Source organism: Chrysoperla carnea, chromosome 3 (assembly GCF_905475395.1).
Source record: "Chrysoperla carnea chromosome 3, inChrCarn1.1, whole genome shotgun sequence".
In the NCBI taxonomy this organism is placed as follows: domain Eukaryota; kingdom Metazoa; phylum Arthropoda; class Insecta; order Neuroptera; family Chrysopidae; genus Chrysoperla; species Chrysoperla carnea.
This window is the reverse complement of record NC_058339.1, coordinates 53,816,870-53,836,400: the sequence shown is the minus strand read 5'-3', so window position 1 is coordinate 53,836,400 and position 19,531 is coordinate 53,816,870. Positions and strand designations below refer to the sequence as shown.

The 19,531-nt window shown below is 28.7% G+C and overlaps 1 protein-coding gene across 1 annotated transcript in view; it reads left to right on the top strand.

Annotated features, from left to right (window-relative positions):
- Window positions 1-19,531, top strand: part of LOC123295325 (polypeptide N-acetylgalactosaminyltransferase 2) — a 504,171-nt gene that overhangs the window by 347,281 nt on the left and 137,359 nt on the right. The window contains exon 2 of the mRNA XM_044876633.1: window positions 10,508-10,863. Within this exon, the coding sequence (XP_044732568.1) occupies window positions 10,508-10,863 (356 nt within the window). The remainder of the gene's footprint in view (window positions 1-10,507; window positions 10,864-19,531) is intronic.

Here is a 19,531-nt window from a genome sequence, read left to right as displayed (position 1 = left end):
TGTAGCCAAATAATACATTTATAAGGTTTAAAGATATAAAATGATATTTTGATATACATAATATATACATGCATTTTTCTATACAGTCGCAATATTACAATCCGGTAATCCAAAACCTCTCTGGTTTATATTGAGTCCGGATCATCAAGACTCTACTTTACCCTCCCTCGCGTCCAAAAAACAACGATTTTTTCGTTGTTTTTTTCGATTTTTTCCCACATGTTATTCAGTTGTCCTCTGGAAAGCCAACGACGGATTTTCTCATGCAAGAGCTACCATAAAGCTATTATTGCTCATAATGTTATTGCTCATAATGTTATTGTTCATAATTGCTCATGTGTTCAGTATGTATAAAAGATGCTTTTCTACTTCAACACGAAAAAGATAAACAGGCAATTGGGGAGTAAAAGTTTAAATACATTATTTGCTTTAGGTCAAAAAATAATGGTAAGGGATTTCATGCATATGTTCAAACACTCTTTTAAGGCTGGGACACACGAACATAACGCTGTATGTCATCAACTTCAAAAGACGTCTTTAGCAATACCTTGCCGCCTCAGCATTATTACTACGTTCTTTAGGATAATAAAATTCTGCAGGCTCATAGATAAACTATGTATACTCTATGTCAAAAAAAATGCTCGTTTTAAAACATTCTAAGTGTTACTATTATAACATAATATATGATGAGTACGCTTAGAATGTTTTAACTGTGGCAGTTTTTTTGGAATTAAGTATACAAGATTGTACATTATAGCAAGCCATGAGACAATAGTTTTATAAATTTTTGAACTGGATTTTCAATAATCATTAAAAAAATAGAAAATTATTAAAATAAAAAAGTCAATTTCAAACAGTTCAATTATAAGTTTAAGACACATATGAATAGTTCAATTATACGTCTAAGAAAACTATTGTCGAAACGGATTAACTTTTTTATGTTTTCAATTCTTTTGTAACAACAATGTGCAGCTAACTTTACAGATATAACCTAATTTTATTTTGATAAAGTTGGAATATTTGTTAGAATAAATATTGACTTCATTAAAAACAAAATTGAATTTGATGTAATTACGTGCGACAATGATTTGTAATCTGATCTGGATTAACAAATTCATATAATCTAGTTTTATACATTATACTTTAATACAATACCTATACGTGTACTGGTAATCTATCTATATGCTTAGAGTAATGGTATTAAAAACTTTCCTAAAATGCTAACATTGATATTGAAATTAAAATTTTAAAAAAATGAAGAAAATGAAAACAATCAGCGTCCAAAAATCTATTAAAAACAAAAGATAACAATTTACCTTGTTTAAAGAATATGATTCTATAAAAACCATTAAACTTTTTAGTCTTTTGTAGTGAAGCTTTTTCTGTCATTCTTTTTTAAAAACTTGCATTGTCAATAACGCTACTTTTAACTTTTTCGTTATAAAATTTTATCATGAGAACAAAAACTTGTATAATAATTTTGATAAAAGACTATAGTAAGGCAAACAGGTATGAAGAAAAAACATACAAAACAAGTGAAAACAAACAATTGACTGAGTTAATTGTTGAAATACCATGTATAGACAGTGTTTATTACTCTATCACATATACCTTATATCTTTAAATGTCACACATACATAACTGATAATCCCATATACATACACTGAATGCAAATTTTATATACACTATATGTGTGTCTTCGTGAGTAAAGATAAAAAAATGTTTCAAACAAAAGTTGTTTATTTATTGATAATTAACATTTTTTACATTTAAACTTTTGTTCAATCTCTAACGGTTTACAAGATGGGTCCTACGGACCCAAGACCCAATTAACCTATGTTTCTCATTTACGAGCTCGACCTCACTTTTTTCGCCCTAACTGCGCTGTAAAAATTTCAGATTGATATCTTTTGTCGTTTTTGAGTTATTGGGTTGACAGACGGGCGGACGGGCGGATAACCGAAAATGAACTAATTAGATAATTTTATGAACACCTATACAAAATTTTTTTTCGTAGCATCAATATTTTTAAGCGTTACAAACTTAAAATACTATGTATATTTCATATGTACATGGTATAAAAATGTAAAAGTATATTACAACTTTAGGCCAGAAAATGTTTTTTTTGATCCCTTTGCCACAAGTAGTCCAGGATATTTAACTCCGCGACATTTGTGATTTTCTTGAGGATTGTCATCCAACCTATAGCCACAAAAATGCAAGTCACAAAAGTCGCTCTTCCGGAGTTAAATGGGGCCAAGGGGACTATTGTTTCGAATAGAAAATCAAGGAAAATGTATTAATCAATATAATTGCAGTTTTAGTTAATATCTTCGCTGATTAAAACGCCAGGTATTTTCTAAATAATTTTGTTCTTTTAAAACAAAATGAATTAAAATAACTCCTTAAAAACATATTATGGTATACTTCAATGAGTTTGACAGTTTTCAATCATATTATATGAATAATTTAACTGCATATTTACCTCTTTTACTAGTTAATACACTTCATATTATCGTGTCAATAAAGTAAACAAACATGATTTTATTAAATTTATCGATGAAATGAATAATGTGACATATCGACGTGTTGACTAAATAGGGTAAACTATATTTGTTATCATAGGCCATGTTTTCAATCAATCATTTAATATTTATACAGCGGAATTCAAAATAAATGTATCTAGTTTATCATTCTAAAAAAGATACCTTATTTGAAATCGTGAGCTATAAGATTTAATAAAATAATTAAACACTTTGCTATCGCGATAATTTGCATTACAATTCTGTTAAAATTCCCGGTACAAAAGTTCTTTCTCTGTTTTATTACTTTTTCTAATTTTTTTATTTCACTGTAATGTACCATATACCGTACACTATTAATAAATTCTTTCCAGGTAAACCAAAGAATCTTGCTTATCCTGAAAGTTTCCCAAACTGTTTTAAGCCTTTCTATATACATATAAATATGCCGAGTAAATTGTTATTGTGAATACGCTTTAATATTATATAATATAAATATATTTTAATATAGGGTTATATTTTTGTATTATACTATACCAATATGGGTTAGAAGGTTTACAGTATAACCTAGCCCACATAGATATATTATTGTATATATTAGACGGTGATCCCATAACATTAAGTAACAAAGAAAAATGAGTCTGTAGTTGTGACTCGTCTGCCGAATGTTTTTCGGTTTTTGTTTTCGTTTGTCATTTTTTTATATAAAAGCCATTGAAAACACAATACATGCAAGCAAATGGCAGGAAGTTTTTCAACATTTCTTTTGTTACAAATATCTTACCATTTTGTTATAAGTTTGTTGTCAATAACTTTTTTTGACGATACAAGGCAGACAAGAAAAAATCGTCGAACTACATGAAAATCGAAAATATTTTCATAAACTCGACACACGAGCCACAATTCCAAACTGGTTTTCTTTATTTCCAAAATTACCTATATGCCATATAAAAATAATCATATAAATTTTATTATGGACTTACGGTCTACTAGGTTAGACTTTAGTTATATACTGTGTTATCACAAAAGTAAATCTGATAAGGGAAAGTGTTATTATATGTAATATATGAAAAGGCCCACTTATTTGCTTCTTACCATTCATATAATAGCTCCTGGTGTGTGACTGTATGTGATCAGGTTATCTTACTACAATATAAATGTTATTATGACCCCGTCAACAACAAACAAATACCAAAAAAGGAAAACAATCAATAAACTTTTGAAACAGAATATTTATAAAAATTTTCTTTTTATGAGATTCCGTATCTAGAAAACCTTAGACAAGAAAACAAATTCGATAATCAAAAAGTGAATACCAGTTTTGAGGCTCTACAATAAGCTACACCTCTTCGGTCTATACGCAGTGTATGCTTTTATATAGAAATATATTATTGACTTAACGATCATATATTCTTTGTGTTTATTTAACTTTTTTTACCAAGATATTTTTCAGTAGAAAATCATCCCCCTTTCTAGCTGACGCAGACATGCTGAATTTTCTTAAATTAAACCCTAAAGCGATATAAATTAAAATGCATAATATATAATAAAATACTTATCCCATTTCAGTTTTGTAAATTTTTTGAACTTTTTTTTTTTTGAAGGGACGAAAAAAAAACAAGTCCACCTCCGATTGAATGCTGTTGGTATTATGATATTAAGTATTATGATATAAATGGTATTTGAGACTCAAAAAGTTATTCTATTTTTATTTGGTGGATCTCTCTTACTTACCTATCAAACTCGTAACAACACATACTTGGTTGTATTTTTTTTATATTGACCATTTTCTCAAGTTATTTTTGTTTGCTTGCGATTTTTCTACTTTGTATATATAAAAACACATACAAATATAATAATGGATTATATTATATTTGTTAAAAGTCGAAAAAACAATCGAAAGAAGGCTGTTTTGCGTATGGTAAAAAGAAAATTGATTTTAAATCGTCTGACCTTTTTCTTAAAATACTTTAATGTCAGAATATTACTTTTTTATAGGATTGTTGATTTGTATTCAACTTTTATCCTTAGTCCATTGTTTTTTTTCTTTTTTGTTTGTTTGTTTTTTTTTTGTTTTTTATAGTGAAAACGTAGGTGATTTCCAACCTTTCTTGATAGATCTATTACGTGCCTTAATACCGTTTAAATTCAAATGGATACTTTCAAATCGGATAAAAACCCGATTAATCAAATTTTGATGGCATTATCATACATGTTATCATTTCAGGGAGAACAGTTTTTCTGATGATTTTAAGGCTTTATGTATTTATACAGTGCCTCCAATTTATGTAGGGGGTTATATGTCTTTAGGTGATGTCAGCTTCCTAACACATCGACCCCATTTTTATATCGAAGTTTTTTTACGGTTCTGAAAGCCCAACTACCAAATTTACTTGGAAGATTTAAAAATATTCGGCACATGCCTTCTGGTTGTGTCAACTTCCCAGCTCCACTTCCTTCAAGAACTTGAAAAAACAAAAATCTAATTTCAATATGAAGCATGTTATAATAAAAAGCCTCTAATGAGGGAAAAGTATGGCCTTATTGTATTGATGGAGTATTTGTATAAAAACGTCAAACATTGTGTGTTTGTATGCAAGTGGTTTTGGAATTATAATACAGGTTAAAATGTCTCAGAATTGCACTTTGTTTTTATAAAACAATCTTCTTTCTTATCAAAACTAATATTAGTATTAAACTATAAACATAAGATTTCATAAGAAACTACCTCAACAGCTTAGTTAATAAACATTTTATATGAGAGAATGTAAAATCTGATTCAATTTCCTGATGCGTTTTAGTAATGATGAAGACAAACAACCATCTACTTTACTAATAATAAGAACAACAACAACAACAAGAACTATATTCAAACCAAAACCCTAGTTCCTTAGCTCTCTAGATATTGTCAACAGAAGAAGAGACATCATCACCATATAATGTTTAATCTAACCTAACTTAATTTAAAGTCGTATACATATATTTCTCTCTTATATTATAACTTATATACACCGGAAATTATCACTGTTCTGGGTATGGTATAATAAACGTGTGTAACGATTGAATACAAAATGTTGAACCACCTATTGGGAAAGATACTTATGTTGTCAATCAGTCAAAATGGCAGTCATAAGCATGCTTACATCATATAAAAAACGGTAGTGGCCTATAAAATGACTATTATTAGATTATTAGAGTTGGTTATTTTTAACACCCTTTTATTAGCATCATACATATGTTAGTATGTCAGTGTGTTAGTATGTAATGAAAACTTTGAACATGATTTTTACCCTCTTCAAATCGTCCGATTAACTCGAAATTTGGCATACTTATCAAAGATCAATGACAATATAATAATTTAATAAGTTTATTTGATTAGCTAAATCAGGATTTTCAGGATTAACAATTCCATACCTATATACATTTACTTGCGCTCCCACCATTTTGTCACAATTTATTTACCATGAATCAACAATTCAGTTACCATGAGCTCATGATAATCGCTTATAGAAAATCTGCTTATAAATATAGTGGCGCAGCTGTATACTATAAAGTTGCGCAGTCTTACAATAATTCGTATTGATTAAGTTTTGATTTTATTGAAAAACAACATCGACTAAATACAGTAAATCGTGGTTTAGTTTTTTTTATTGACAGTTTACTAACATATGTATTAGTGTGTATTCGGTTACACATTTTCTTCTTCAAAGTTTAGATTACTATTTGACGACTTGGTTGTTGCTAGTCGTTCCATGTTATACAAACTAAATTCACTTTCACATGCGGTATAAAATTATTATGATTATGATTATTATTATGAAAAGCTTTGTTTATTTATAATATATACAAAATTCTCATCATCTCTCTCACACAATTTTCTTTATATATTCTCCACATGAAATATTGTTTTTCGTTTGTTTATAGGCGGTGCGTTGGTAATATTAAGTATAAAGGATATGATTTTGATTATGTTTTCTTGACTGATATAGTACTTATTATTTTACAAAATTTAAATTTATTAAGTCTAGGAATTAATAAAGTCATAATTTATGAATATAAAAGATGTTAGAAATGGTATCGTATCGTATTATTTTGTCTGTCTTATGAGTTTAAATTAAAATTTTTTGTTTCATTGCTTTCAGTTAACATCAAAAGAAACATTGCAAATGATTTTACACAACTTATATTCTCACTTTGCATCTAAATAAATTTGCCTAGTAAATCATAGAGACGTGTTTATTGGCTACGAAATTTAGAATTTTCTCGTGTTGTTATCATTTTTATTTTATTTTTTTTAATTATTATTCAATAAATAAATAAAATACAGATAGATATTTTTTAATTAATACCTGTACAAATATTTATTTTGAAAAGTAGAACCACGCTCGTTCCGAACGTGAGTAGTTTGGGTGATAGTCCCATCGAACTTTTACTGCCTCAAAAAAACTTCTGTTTAAATTATTCTCAGATTAAAAATGTTTTGGTTTGTAAAACACCGTATATCTCATTTTAACAGGTGAATTTATTTTGATGTACATACTTATTTATGATTCAAGCTTTTAAAATTTAAAATTTTTATTATAATAATCTTTTTAAAGCTGTTAAAAACGTTAGTTATTAGATTTTGTAATAAGACGTAGTCACAAATAAACAACAAACAAGCACAAAGATTTTATAATAATACAGTTTATTTTTATTATGTAAATAATCTACTTGTGTTGCTGTTACTGAGTTAGTATATAAAATATAACACCATAAAATACGTTTTTCATTTCAATATTGCCTTTTAATTTGAATAATTCTATTATTTTCTACTATGGAGTGTACAATAGTATCAAAGAATATTATACCCCCTAGTTCAATTTAGACATGTTGTAAAAGCCTACTCAACCTACGTAAAAAGGTGTTAAGCCTATTGGCCAATTTGAGCAAATTGTAAAGATGCCCTTTGCCAGTCCACAAAACCCACTTAAAAACTGTTTTACTCAGTTCACTCTATATAAATTCATTCTTTATGTATACTAAACAGAGATAGTGGAAAAATACCTAAGAAAATCCAGATTACTTGTTTACTTTGATTGTTATAATCTACGAACGGAAAATTTTATATAGAATCTAAGTATATCTGAATTAACTGAGAAAAAAATATAATGGCTGACTAAAATTTTATAATCAAACAGTTTATTTTTTTACTCATCTTTGTACCACGACGACGGCGAGGTTAAAGCGGTTGTTCATCTGTACCCAACTTCAAAATTATTTATCATAAGTTGACAAATGAGGTATAGTTCATCTTGATCGTCCGCTGATGAAAGGCTGTAACTTCACATTAAAGTTGATATGACATTCTCTAAAAACATCAAGCCATAAATTAAAAACGAATTTTAGTTTAATGATACCTTGTTAGGTATTAAACGAGAGAGCGTAATTAACACTTTTCGAATATACATACATTCTTATACTTTATCACAAAATCAAAACACCAAATAAAGTAAAGTTCAAAAAATAAACCCCCAACGACCACAAACTCGCGCTCTAAAAAGTATAAAAACAAGAATATATTTTCATTTGAAATTGTTATGATATGTACTTGTAGAAAACTTTTTAGTCTTTGACGCCCCTCGACTGTGATAACGATATTACTAATCATAGCAATTTCAGATGAAAATATTTCCTTGTTTTTATACTTTTTAGAGCGTGATTTTGTGGTTGCTGGAGTCGTTTTTGATCTTTATTTTATTTGTTTTCGATGCTTTACTTTTTTGACCCATTATTCAAAACTTTCCATGAGTATTCTGGAATATTCTAGAGTCTTTTGCTCTCCGAAAAATTCTTCTTACGACGAGGTCGAACCTCATGATATAAGGAATAGGAGAAACAATACCGTCCTGAATATTTACATTATTTCACCCAAATATTTACGTTATTTCACGTAACTTATTGTAAACACAACGTATATTAAAATATTGCTATTTTGACGAAAAACATCATTTTATCTATTTATTAGATGCAAACCTATTTATATATTTTTCATCTCTTATAATATTGTGTTGTATATTCAGGCTGCTTATCTTTTTCCATATATTTATGACTTTTCCTTTTACATCATTTAACTAAAATAAATGGATCTGGTGTACAATATATATATTTTATACGGCAACTGTCTTATTTACTATATTTTAAAAATTCAATAGTTTATTTCGTTCATGTTGTTACTCGCTGCTACGTGAATACAAAGTTTTGAGAGAAAATATTTATTTTCTTCCTTGTGCCTTGTTGTTTAAAAAAAAAAAAGTAATTTAAAATCCAATTTAATTTTATTCGTCATGTGTTGTGTCGTTTTTAGATTATAAGTGGAAAAATTTTTGGGAAAAACCAATATTTGTTGTGTCTTTCTTGCATCTAATAACTATTTAAAATTTATTTTCTCGTTTAGGGCGTAAAATAGAGCAAAAAAACATTGGAAAAAGGTTTTTTCAGTATATTTTTAATATTCGAAAGAAGATTGTTCGGTTTAGATAGGCGCCTATATTTCTTATCATTTCAAAATTGGTGAGAAATGAAATTGAACTCAAAAGGTTAATCCTGAGATTTACATCATGGATTTTTTTAAAAATTTTAATCAAGTATATATATTGTTTCCTCGGATAATTTTATATAATACTCTCTAAATTTGACTTGGAAATATAAAAATTATTCACGAAATTTATAGCACCTTTTCACAATGCAGTTTAAGAATCTAATGAATTAGAGTACGCAGAAAAAAATAGCAAACGGTGTAGTGTTTTGCTTCAGCGGCAATCAAGTCACGCTCGTAGGACTCGCGATCTGACACAAGTATCAAAATAATCATTTCGTTCTTCTGCTCTATTTCAAAAGGTAGAGAATTTTATTCTCTACAACTTTGTAATAAATGTAAATAGGATTAGATGCAAAGAAGACGAGATAGTTTCCAAAAATTTATTTTTGCGACTTTTGACATTTAATATCTAAGGATTCTGACACGTGATATGAGACTTTTGAGACACTATTTTACTATCAAAATAAAGGTTTGTGCAAATATTCAGATTATTCCGTTTGATTCCGAGGTTGACTCCTCTTTTTAACTAAGATGAGTGGATTGTTCGGTAATCCAAAAATTAATATTTTACTCAAATTTCCCACTTCTACACTACCAAACACCAATTACCATATCCATAACTGTTAGGGACTCATCATATTCTTAATCAAAATATTATTGCATAGAAGCTGTTTTTCTTATATTTTCGAGATAAAAACCCATTTACCTCACGGCGATTTTTAATATTAATTAGTCTCGTAGATTGTTAATACAGACTCATTGAATTTTTGAAATCGCTATCGCTAAATTTAGTCAAGTTTAATGTCAGTTAAGAATCGAATTGTTTGATGAAATTGATACCATCGGTCAGGCTATTGCAAAGGAAATAACATTTTTCAATGATTTTAAGTAAATATTCTACCAAAATCTAAGCAAACATGTAATTCTTATACCAGGCAAATCTTATTAAATTACTCGGAAGATATGGCGGATGTGTTGATTGTAGCAGAAGGAACACAATATTAACGAGTATTCAAATATACTATTTTTATGCATCTCATTACCAGAGGTATCGATGGACATCAAAGAAAAAAATGTGAAGTAACTTTTCTTCTCAATTAAACATTTCATGAAATATAATCAATCAAAATTCTAAAACTTATGAAGTTTTAAGGATTCTTCTGGTTTAACTTGACAATTAAACCCATAAGCTAGGTAGTACGCATGTATAATTGTATGAAGACCTTCAATTAAGTTTCATTTCATACTTGTTTCGCTCTGATATGCAAAGGCCTCGAACGTATACGTTACAGTTAGCCTTTAGGGTTCCCTATAAAATTAGGGTTCACCCTATATTCCTCTGATTCCAAAAGAAAAGTTTATTATGAAATATTTGTAACTTAAATGATTTTTCTCTTATTTTCAGACTGAAAATCGAGCATTAAGACTCAAAGATGATTTAGCTGTAGCACAATCACATTTTAATAATGTGATTGATGATTTAAGTGGTGGTGGTGGAGCTAGTAGTGGTTTAGCCATGCATGCACAAATGCAACATCATCGTGCACCAGCTGCTATTGTATCAGCACCACAAACATCACAGCATATTGGTGAAGTTATGTTAGATAATCGTTTATCATGGAACTATTTTGATGAAGTGGGATATATAAGTCGTGGTCGACTGCAACCGGGTGAAGATCCATATTTTCGCAATAAGTTTAATCAAGAAGCTAGTGACAGTTTACCAAGTAATCGTGCTATACCTGATACGAGAAATGCAATGTAAGTAGAAATTTTTCTTGCTATTTTTCAATTGAATTTAGAGCTGCCACCTTAAAGTACCAGGAAGTCGGGAGATTTATGTGAAATTAAGCTAATTATATTAATGAATCATAATACAGTACGATATTTTTTATGTTTACTATAAGTTTAAGGGAAAATTTGAAAGAAACTTTTTTTGTTCTAATTTGTCCAAATAACCTTCAAATCTTTTTCCCGAGGCATAATTAATAATTTTTGCAATTTTATTAAGGAAAAATGTTAAAAAATTTGCCGACCTCTTTTCCTACCCGACAACATGCATTTACGTCATCATGAGGACAATTTGAAGAATATCATCGTATAAAAAATTGAGAGGGAAAAGTTTTTTTTTAGTAATAGTAATTTATTGCTTTAATTAAGAGGGATATGTTGTGTGATCGAAAACGGTTTGGGATGGCTACGTTTTGTAGAAGCTAATAATTAATAAATATTATAGTGGTTCAAGAGACAGTTAAGCTAATCCCAATTAATTTTTGTTACTTCAAGGTAATAAGACTACCTTTTAGACTACCATAAATGTCAAACCTATTTGATTGCGACATTCAGTCGAATACATTTTTTTGAACATCCAAAATCTTATAACATGATGAAAAATGGAATCTTTAACGCATTTATTCTGGCTATTAGAGAATCTAGCCACAACGGTTAGTTCAAATTGCTGTCTTTATCCATATGCCTTGTGTAAGATTATTATGTTTTATTAAAATATACGGTAAAATTTAGTTCATATAACCTACTTATATCTCTTTCAATTCATCATTATTATTTACAAAATAGTTATAATAATAATATATAGTGATTTTTCTTCAAACATTCCTTATGACTATCTACCTAGATAAATGTTACAGTCTAGGTGCCCGTCAGCATATATAGTCATCAATGGATTAATATCTGAAACTTCTTGTGCAGCCTCATAATGCTTCGTTTCTTAATCCACCGATCTTTTATCGAGTTTTGGATAAAATAATTTTTTATTAGTTCTTCCATTATCTATCTGCATATTATAATAATAAAAACGAAGATCCTGTCACTTCAATCTTGCCTTATTGCTGTATAGTCAAAAATTATCCAAGCCATATGTAAGAGAACCCCATTTGCTAATTTAAGCACAATGAAACCACAGAAGAGTTTCTTAAAGTTACATTTATCAATGAAATAATTAGTTGCATTTGCATTGAAATTAGAATGGTAAAACAAAACACATATTCTTTTGCGTCCGATTCACATCGCTTTTGGGAAATGAGTGGTTTATTTAGAGTGAAATTTGTGTTCGCTAATCTACAATTAGGCCGATTTCCATGTTCAGTCGTTCACAAAAACTTAGTCATATCAAGCAAGAAACTTAACTATATCGGCAGTTATTATTATTTAGTGACATTCGATTTCATTCGGACATCTTTCAAGTAATACTTAAAGCAAGCAAGGTTAGCCTAGTTAATATTCTCTGTCCTTGAAGGGCACGCTTTGGCCATAGAGCCCATTGTGATACCACATATGTGTTTTACCACCTTTTCCGCTAATAATTTTATTTATCAACTTCTCAATTATTTTAGAGCTACTAAGGTTGAAAAGCTACTAGGGTTCACTCTGGTAGGAAAGCAAACAAGCACTTTGATTATTTGTTTAATTCGTAGTTTATCACAAATTTCATTTTCATGCCGTATTATTTTAGTTAATACTTCATTCATTCGCTTTATTGATCCCTAATTCGTACACGATATTTACACCCCTTTATCGTAGTTTATTACGATAGTTGATGGCTTTCTAAGCTTGCTTAAAAAGGGATCACTTTTGATCGGTTTTATAAGCATACTATGACACTATATGCTGATAGGCACTAGGACTATTAACTTTACAACCATACAACACAAATGAGGAAATTGTTATATGTGCTCAACAGAGCAAAAGATTGTTTGGTGTTAAAGAAGAATGTATAAAAAAATTATTTAGGTATAAATCTACAAATATAACGTATGTGTTATTATTATATGTACAGAGTGTGACAGAGAAGGATGCGATTTTGAAAACTGTAAAAATAAATATCATCAGTTTTTTCAAATTATCTTTTTATCACCATAAGTAAGTACATTTTATTGGAAACCATTAAGTTATGTTTTCCTTTAGTCAATTATTTTGTCTGTCACAATAAAGTGATGACACCACTTACGATACGAAAGCGTTTTATCATAATAATATTAGAGAATTAAAAAAATAAATTCAACAAGAAGAAGTGAGTCAAATCATACTGAAATGCTAGGACATGTAATAAATAACTTCGAGATTCACCTGCAAGTCGGTGCTCAGATAGATATCATCTTATTGGAGGTAAACATTACAAAGAATTAGTTGAATTATAATTACCAAATTAACAAAATTTACTTGAAAACACAATATGTACTATTTACTAATTTATTCAGTGCTTGATTTTCTTAAATAATTTTTTATGTAGTTTAAGGTGGTAAGGAGATCATTTGTGCGATTTAAAAATCACAAACATCTTTGTCCCATCCTGTATTGCTGTGCGCCATTTACTTATGTATTTATTTTGTAGTTAGCTCATGTAGATATCGAGCAAGAACTAGGTACCCTTGTATATGTGTATATCTGTATCAATGCAAATAAATATACAGCTCTCTCAACTTATTTATACGTTTGTCATAGTATCTTTCTTGAATAGTTCAGTCGCTTTAGACGATTGAAGAATGAACGAGTAATTACTGAGATATCGACTGAAATCGTATATAAATCATATAAATCTCAGAGTAATTTCGTCGATTTGTCAGAAACTTGCACTAAATTTTCGAGTCTACGAATTATTTAAGACAGTTAAGATTTTTAAATCATAAAAACACGGCACACTTGATTAGATGAGTATTTTTGAGATATCTTCAGAATTCAAAATTTTGCTATGAAATGATCTCAAAAACTGATCATCTTATTGCTAAATGAACGAATTTTTTTGTTCAAATCAAATTCAAGTCAAAATAACCCTATATACCAATTATTATCAAATTTCGAGATAAATTTTTTTTTATGATTTTCTCGTTTTTTTCAAAAGCATAAAAGAAAATTGAAAAAAATTGGGATAATTTTTTTGGTCTTCCAAATTAATTTGGATATTAATCATTTTCTAGAGTAATTTTGACCCATCAAATACATGAACCAGAAGCATTTATTGATTAATTGTATATTTTCTAAGACATTGACTAAAATCGTAAACGATCTTGTGTTTCAATCGCAAAATCTACCATATTTTCAAATCTTTAGATTATTCCGGTTAATTTGGACTCAAAAAACAAATAATTACACATTTGAGAGGTAAAAGAGTATTTTTCGAAATAGCTCCAAAACCACAATTCCTGAAAAGTTTTTAGGCAGGATATTAGTCGATTATCAAAATAAACTCGCCCAAAAATATATAAAAATCGAGGCTATATAATAATTAATTAAACGTATACTTTCTGGGATATCGGCTAAATTCTATACGAGGGGATATATCATGAAGTTAAAATATCCCTCGCTTAATTACAAAATCCAACAAATTATCGTGTTGTTGGGTTATTTGCGGATATTGGGTTCAAAAATAAAAAAATTCATTAAATAAGTTCCGACATTTAAATAAGTCGTATTTTTCGGGATGGCTCTGAAATCGATTTAAAATAAAAACTTTTCGTGCCGTATTTAAGGTGATATATCAAAAATAACTTTTCTAAGCATTAAATTAATTCGATTTTTCTGGAGTAATTTTTTTGTCTTCGATTGGTAAAAATATTTGTAATTTTAACCCCAAAAATTCAAAAATCTAGGCAATTTAACCATTTGACGAAAAAAAGAATTGTATTTTGGATCGAACAGAAAATTAGTGGGTCGTCTAACTTATAAAATATAAGTTAGACGATAGATAAAGTCACTGGGTACTTTTGTTGAGCTAGCCCAATAGTTGGTTTTACAAAATTGTTATCTTCCTGTCTATCTGCTGAACTATATACAATGGTACAATTGTAGATACATATTTATAAACATTTATACAATGTTTTCCAGCATATTTTTGTTAGAATTGATGTTACTTAGGTACAAAATGAGAAAAATTTTATCTTCATTATTTCGTTTCTTTTGTAATATTTACTTCCGTCTATAACAATTTTGCTTGCCGTACTTTAGGGAGAGAAAGTGACTTAAATTGGTCAAAAATACTGCCACCAGTATGGTATGTTATTTTTTGCTAACGTAACATTCGTTTTAAACTTTATCCCATTTTTGCACATATTTTAGATTTTTGTTAATACTGAATTACACAAAATGCATACCGAAACAAGAAAGTTGTACCTTATTAGGAGTAGGTTTGAAAGGCCCACCCAAAAAAACTGCAATTGAATTTTAAATGCTCATAAAATTCCTGGTATGTAAGGTATGTGTACCTAAACTAGATTATATACTGCAAAGATTAGCATTCGGCTATTTTTTTCAATTTACCTCCCATCCTCTAGCAAAATACCTTTACTTACAGATCATACATAATTAAGAATTTTCGACCACCAAGAGGCCATTGACCTAGAACAGACACAGTTGCCTGGAAGTTATTGAAGGTCGTCTGGAGGGGAGGAGGCGATGTTTTTGTGTTAGAATAGACACACTTGTTGGAGGAGGGTAGGAGTTGATATCTTCAAGGATTTCTGGCTTAGAACCGACACATATGTGGAGGTCATTGGCCTTTTGGTGGTCGGGAATTCTTAATTACGACCTACCACCACAGACCAAATGGCACACTATTTCATTTTTTATATTATGATCATTGTTTGATGAAAATCAAATCAGCGTTCGAATTTCTACACTGGTAGTTTATTAAAGTGTGTATTTCCTTCCATGTAAAAATCTTGTAATTCTAACATCGGACGAAAAAAGGTTAGATGGGGGTTTCATTTTTTACCTAATATGGAATTAGGAATTAAAACACATTCGTAAGCAAGTAACCGTAACATGTTAGCAGTAGAGTTAAACCTCCGGGAGGTTAATCCTCGACTTTCAAAACTTAAAATTATCCTACGAATGACAATTTCATCGTAAATTAAAGTAATTTTAAAACCGATTAAAATTTATTTGAATACTAATATTCTTTTATAGAAGTAACATGATGTACTACACAATATAACTCGTTAGTGTAACAAATATTCTGTAACAGTGTTACAAGTGGAAATAGATAATATGTAATAATAATAACAATATGGTTATTATTTTTTAAATTTATTGTACAATATGTAACTACATCCTGCTTTTTTATTTTGATTTTTGCACAAAAAGAAAGCATAAAGACAATATTTTTTATTTTTAAATTTTGTTTTTAGCCAATAAAACTAACAACGTATTTGTTTTTGTATTTTTATATTTACGATAACAATTTTTTGTTTTAAACTTTTATTCTCCATTTTTATTATCTTCCCAGCACAGTTATTGTAAGGGATCCGAAAATTCAAATCGAAATTATAATATTTACGTTTCATAGTCAAGACAATGTATTTTCACCACTTTTAATTTATGTTTAAAATATTTTTAAAGTTTAGAAAGGCGTCGTGAGCCACCCGGTAGAAAGTATGTTCTATTCGTACCATCGTACGAAATAAATAAATGCGCTTACTTTTTTATTTGCAAGATATTTTTCTGAAAATTTTAGTTATTCATTTTAGAAGTCAAATAATACTTGTTTTATTAAAAATTAAATGATCTAATTTTATAGCTGCTTTTACCATTTACTGTATGAATTAATTGTAATATTAGTTTAAAAAAGACGTACTTCTAATTTAGTGGTCAACCAAATACATGTGTACCTACATTACCTAAATTTTGTTTGAGGATATTTATTATCTCATAAGATAAAATTTCCTTGTATTTACTTTAATTATCTTATTATTTTTAACTTCTGATAACTCACTTTCACAACTCTTTTTGTAAGTGAATTCATAAAATTTGGAAAAAAAATACAAGTTGACAAATTATAAAAAAAATTTTGGATATTCTCAATATTCCTAGCAAGCTGAATTGCTTGATCTAGGTTATTCCTAGATGATGTGGGTGAAAATGGTCGGTTTTTGGTTTTTTTGTTACTTGCGATAAGGAACATTGTTCAAATAAAAATTACAAATTGTGTATCCAATCCACTCATTTTTTGCGACTCATTTTTCGAGCCAAATTCCGTTTTCCAAACCGTGGATTTTGTACCTACGAGAGAGCACTCTTCCGGTTGTATTGCATTACAATTGTTTGCACTTCCTAATGTATTTATATTTACTTCAACTTTTACTTTTTAATTACTTCCACACAAATTATTTTTAATAAGACAATATTTTATTTTCCCCATTTTTAGGTCAAGTATAAAAGTCTTTCATTATTTCACACTTTATACATTTATTAAAAAATATGAAACACATTTTTAATCTCCCATTGACCCAATTTATTTCTATAATAATAATCCATTTATTTGATGTAAACAAATTATAACTAAGTATAATGTGCACTATAAAAAAATTACTATTATGCCATGAGCCCATCATAATTAAGTATTCATGATTTTTCAGTCTGCCCTTTTAAAAATTGATAGAAGGAAGTTTGATAATAAAGAAACAGTTTTCAATCGAGATTTGAGTATCAAATTTTTCAAAATGCAGTGCGAGGAAAATTAGGCAGGAAGTTTGCAATTGTCAAAAGGGTTGAAAAAGGCTCTCTTATTTATGAAATTTTATTTATTTTTCCAACCCTTACGACAGTTTTAAACTTGTTGCTATTTTTTTCACGTATCCTGTTGGCAATAACTTTCTTTTTACATACTTCAAATTTGTTAATTACCAAATCTATCATTATTAACCCTCAAAAAGGCAGACAAAAAGAATCATGGAAATTCCACTTCATTATGAGCTCACAGTCTGAATATTCTATAATAGTTTTATCAAAATAGTAAGAAAAAACACAAAATCGGTATTTTTTTGTTGTTTTAATTCAAAGATTTTAGATTAAGCACATTTCAACGACCCCAATAAGTTTTTCTATTTATTCCGGCTGTATTAACAGAAAACAGAAAGGCGTAAAGAAAATGTTAGATAGAGACAAGAAAAACGTTTATATGTTTTTTTTGCCACGAAAACTAATTTTACAGTAGTAGAAATGGATGATTTTTTACAATTTCTTTTTTCGTGAACAAATTTTTCTAATTTTTGGCACCTTACCAATAAAAGGTTTAATGAATTATGGTACAGAAGTTATATTACATATCCACAGTTTAACATGTTGATAGATTGTGAAAATAAGATTAAGTCTCCAGTAGTTTGATTTATAACTTGGAGCGATTTTCACAAAATCTACAGTTTAAAAATGATTCATAATTTAGTAAGAAAGTTATTATTTCAATAATACATATTGAAAAATTTTCCTCCTTTCGAATTTTTCAAAACTTATGAGGTATTAATTTGAATGTTTTAGGTAATGTTCAAGAGTTGAACCGTAGCTCCCGGGCGCATTGATCAATTAAAACGAGATTTTTTATTTGAAAGCTGATTTAATTCGAATAACGGTTAGCTCTTTGAATACGAAACAATTTTTAAATTGATTATTTATTTTTTCAAACTTAAAACTTAAAAACCAAAACTGTCAAAAACTTACAAATCCAGAGCTGGTTAATTGGTGTTGATTAACGCTCAGGCGAACACTGACAAACAGAAATATGGTTCATTAAATTCGATTGATCCACACTAATGGTTGATCTAGACTTGTTGCAGGACTAGTTTTTCAGGCATTGTCCATATCTGAGTTATTACATATGTCAAATATTTTATCCGGTTAAATCAATGATACTTTAGCTCCTAGCAGTCCAAAAATTTAAACCTTAAAACTTTAATATCTTTATTTCTTCTGAATTGTGTTTAAGCAAACTAAAGACAATTACTGATTGAAATTTTTCTACTTTTTAACAAACTCTTGCAATTTAAACAACAAATAAATCGTTTGTTCGTCAATTTAATTTTTTGTTTTTTTGTTCTGCTTTTAAAAATCACTTAAATATATAATGGAATGTGCAATATAAAGAATAGATCGTAAATTTAAAAAGATTAAATTTTTAAGAATGTTTCACAACACTTTACTAGTGATATCAATTTCTTTTGATATCAAAAAATTCTTTTCAGATGCAAAAGATTCTTCTGTATTATATATGTTGTATATATATGCTGACTTGCTTGGCTCTGTATGCATCTATTTATAATGAAAAGTACAATTTTCTATCATAGCGTTTCTATGCAACAACAATAACGAAACGACAAGTGGGAATTGTAGTTACTGAATTTTGTTTGTGCTCTAGCTATTCTAACACAAATGACTATAAACTATAATAGTATTTTACATTATAGACCACAGGGTGGTTAACCCTAAGTAATAGGCTTTTGCTTATCAACGACGATTAGTCATTGTTTTTCAATGGTATAAGCAAATGGGAAGTGAGGTGGAGGAGTGGCCCCAGCTAGCCAACAATATTATAATAGTTTATATTAATATGTTTATATTGAAATTTACAAAATTTAAAAACATATCTAAAACACTCTACATTAAATTACCTTTCAAACTAAAGAAAATAAATGAAAATCGGTTC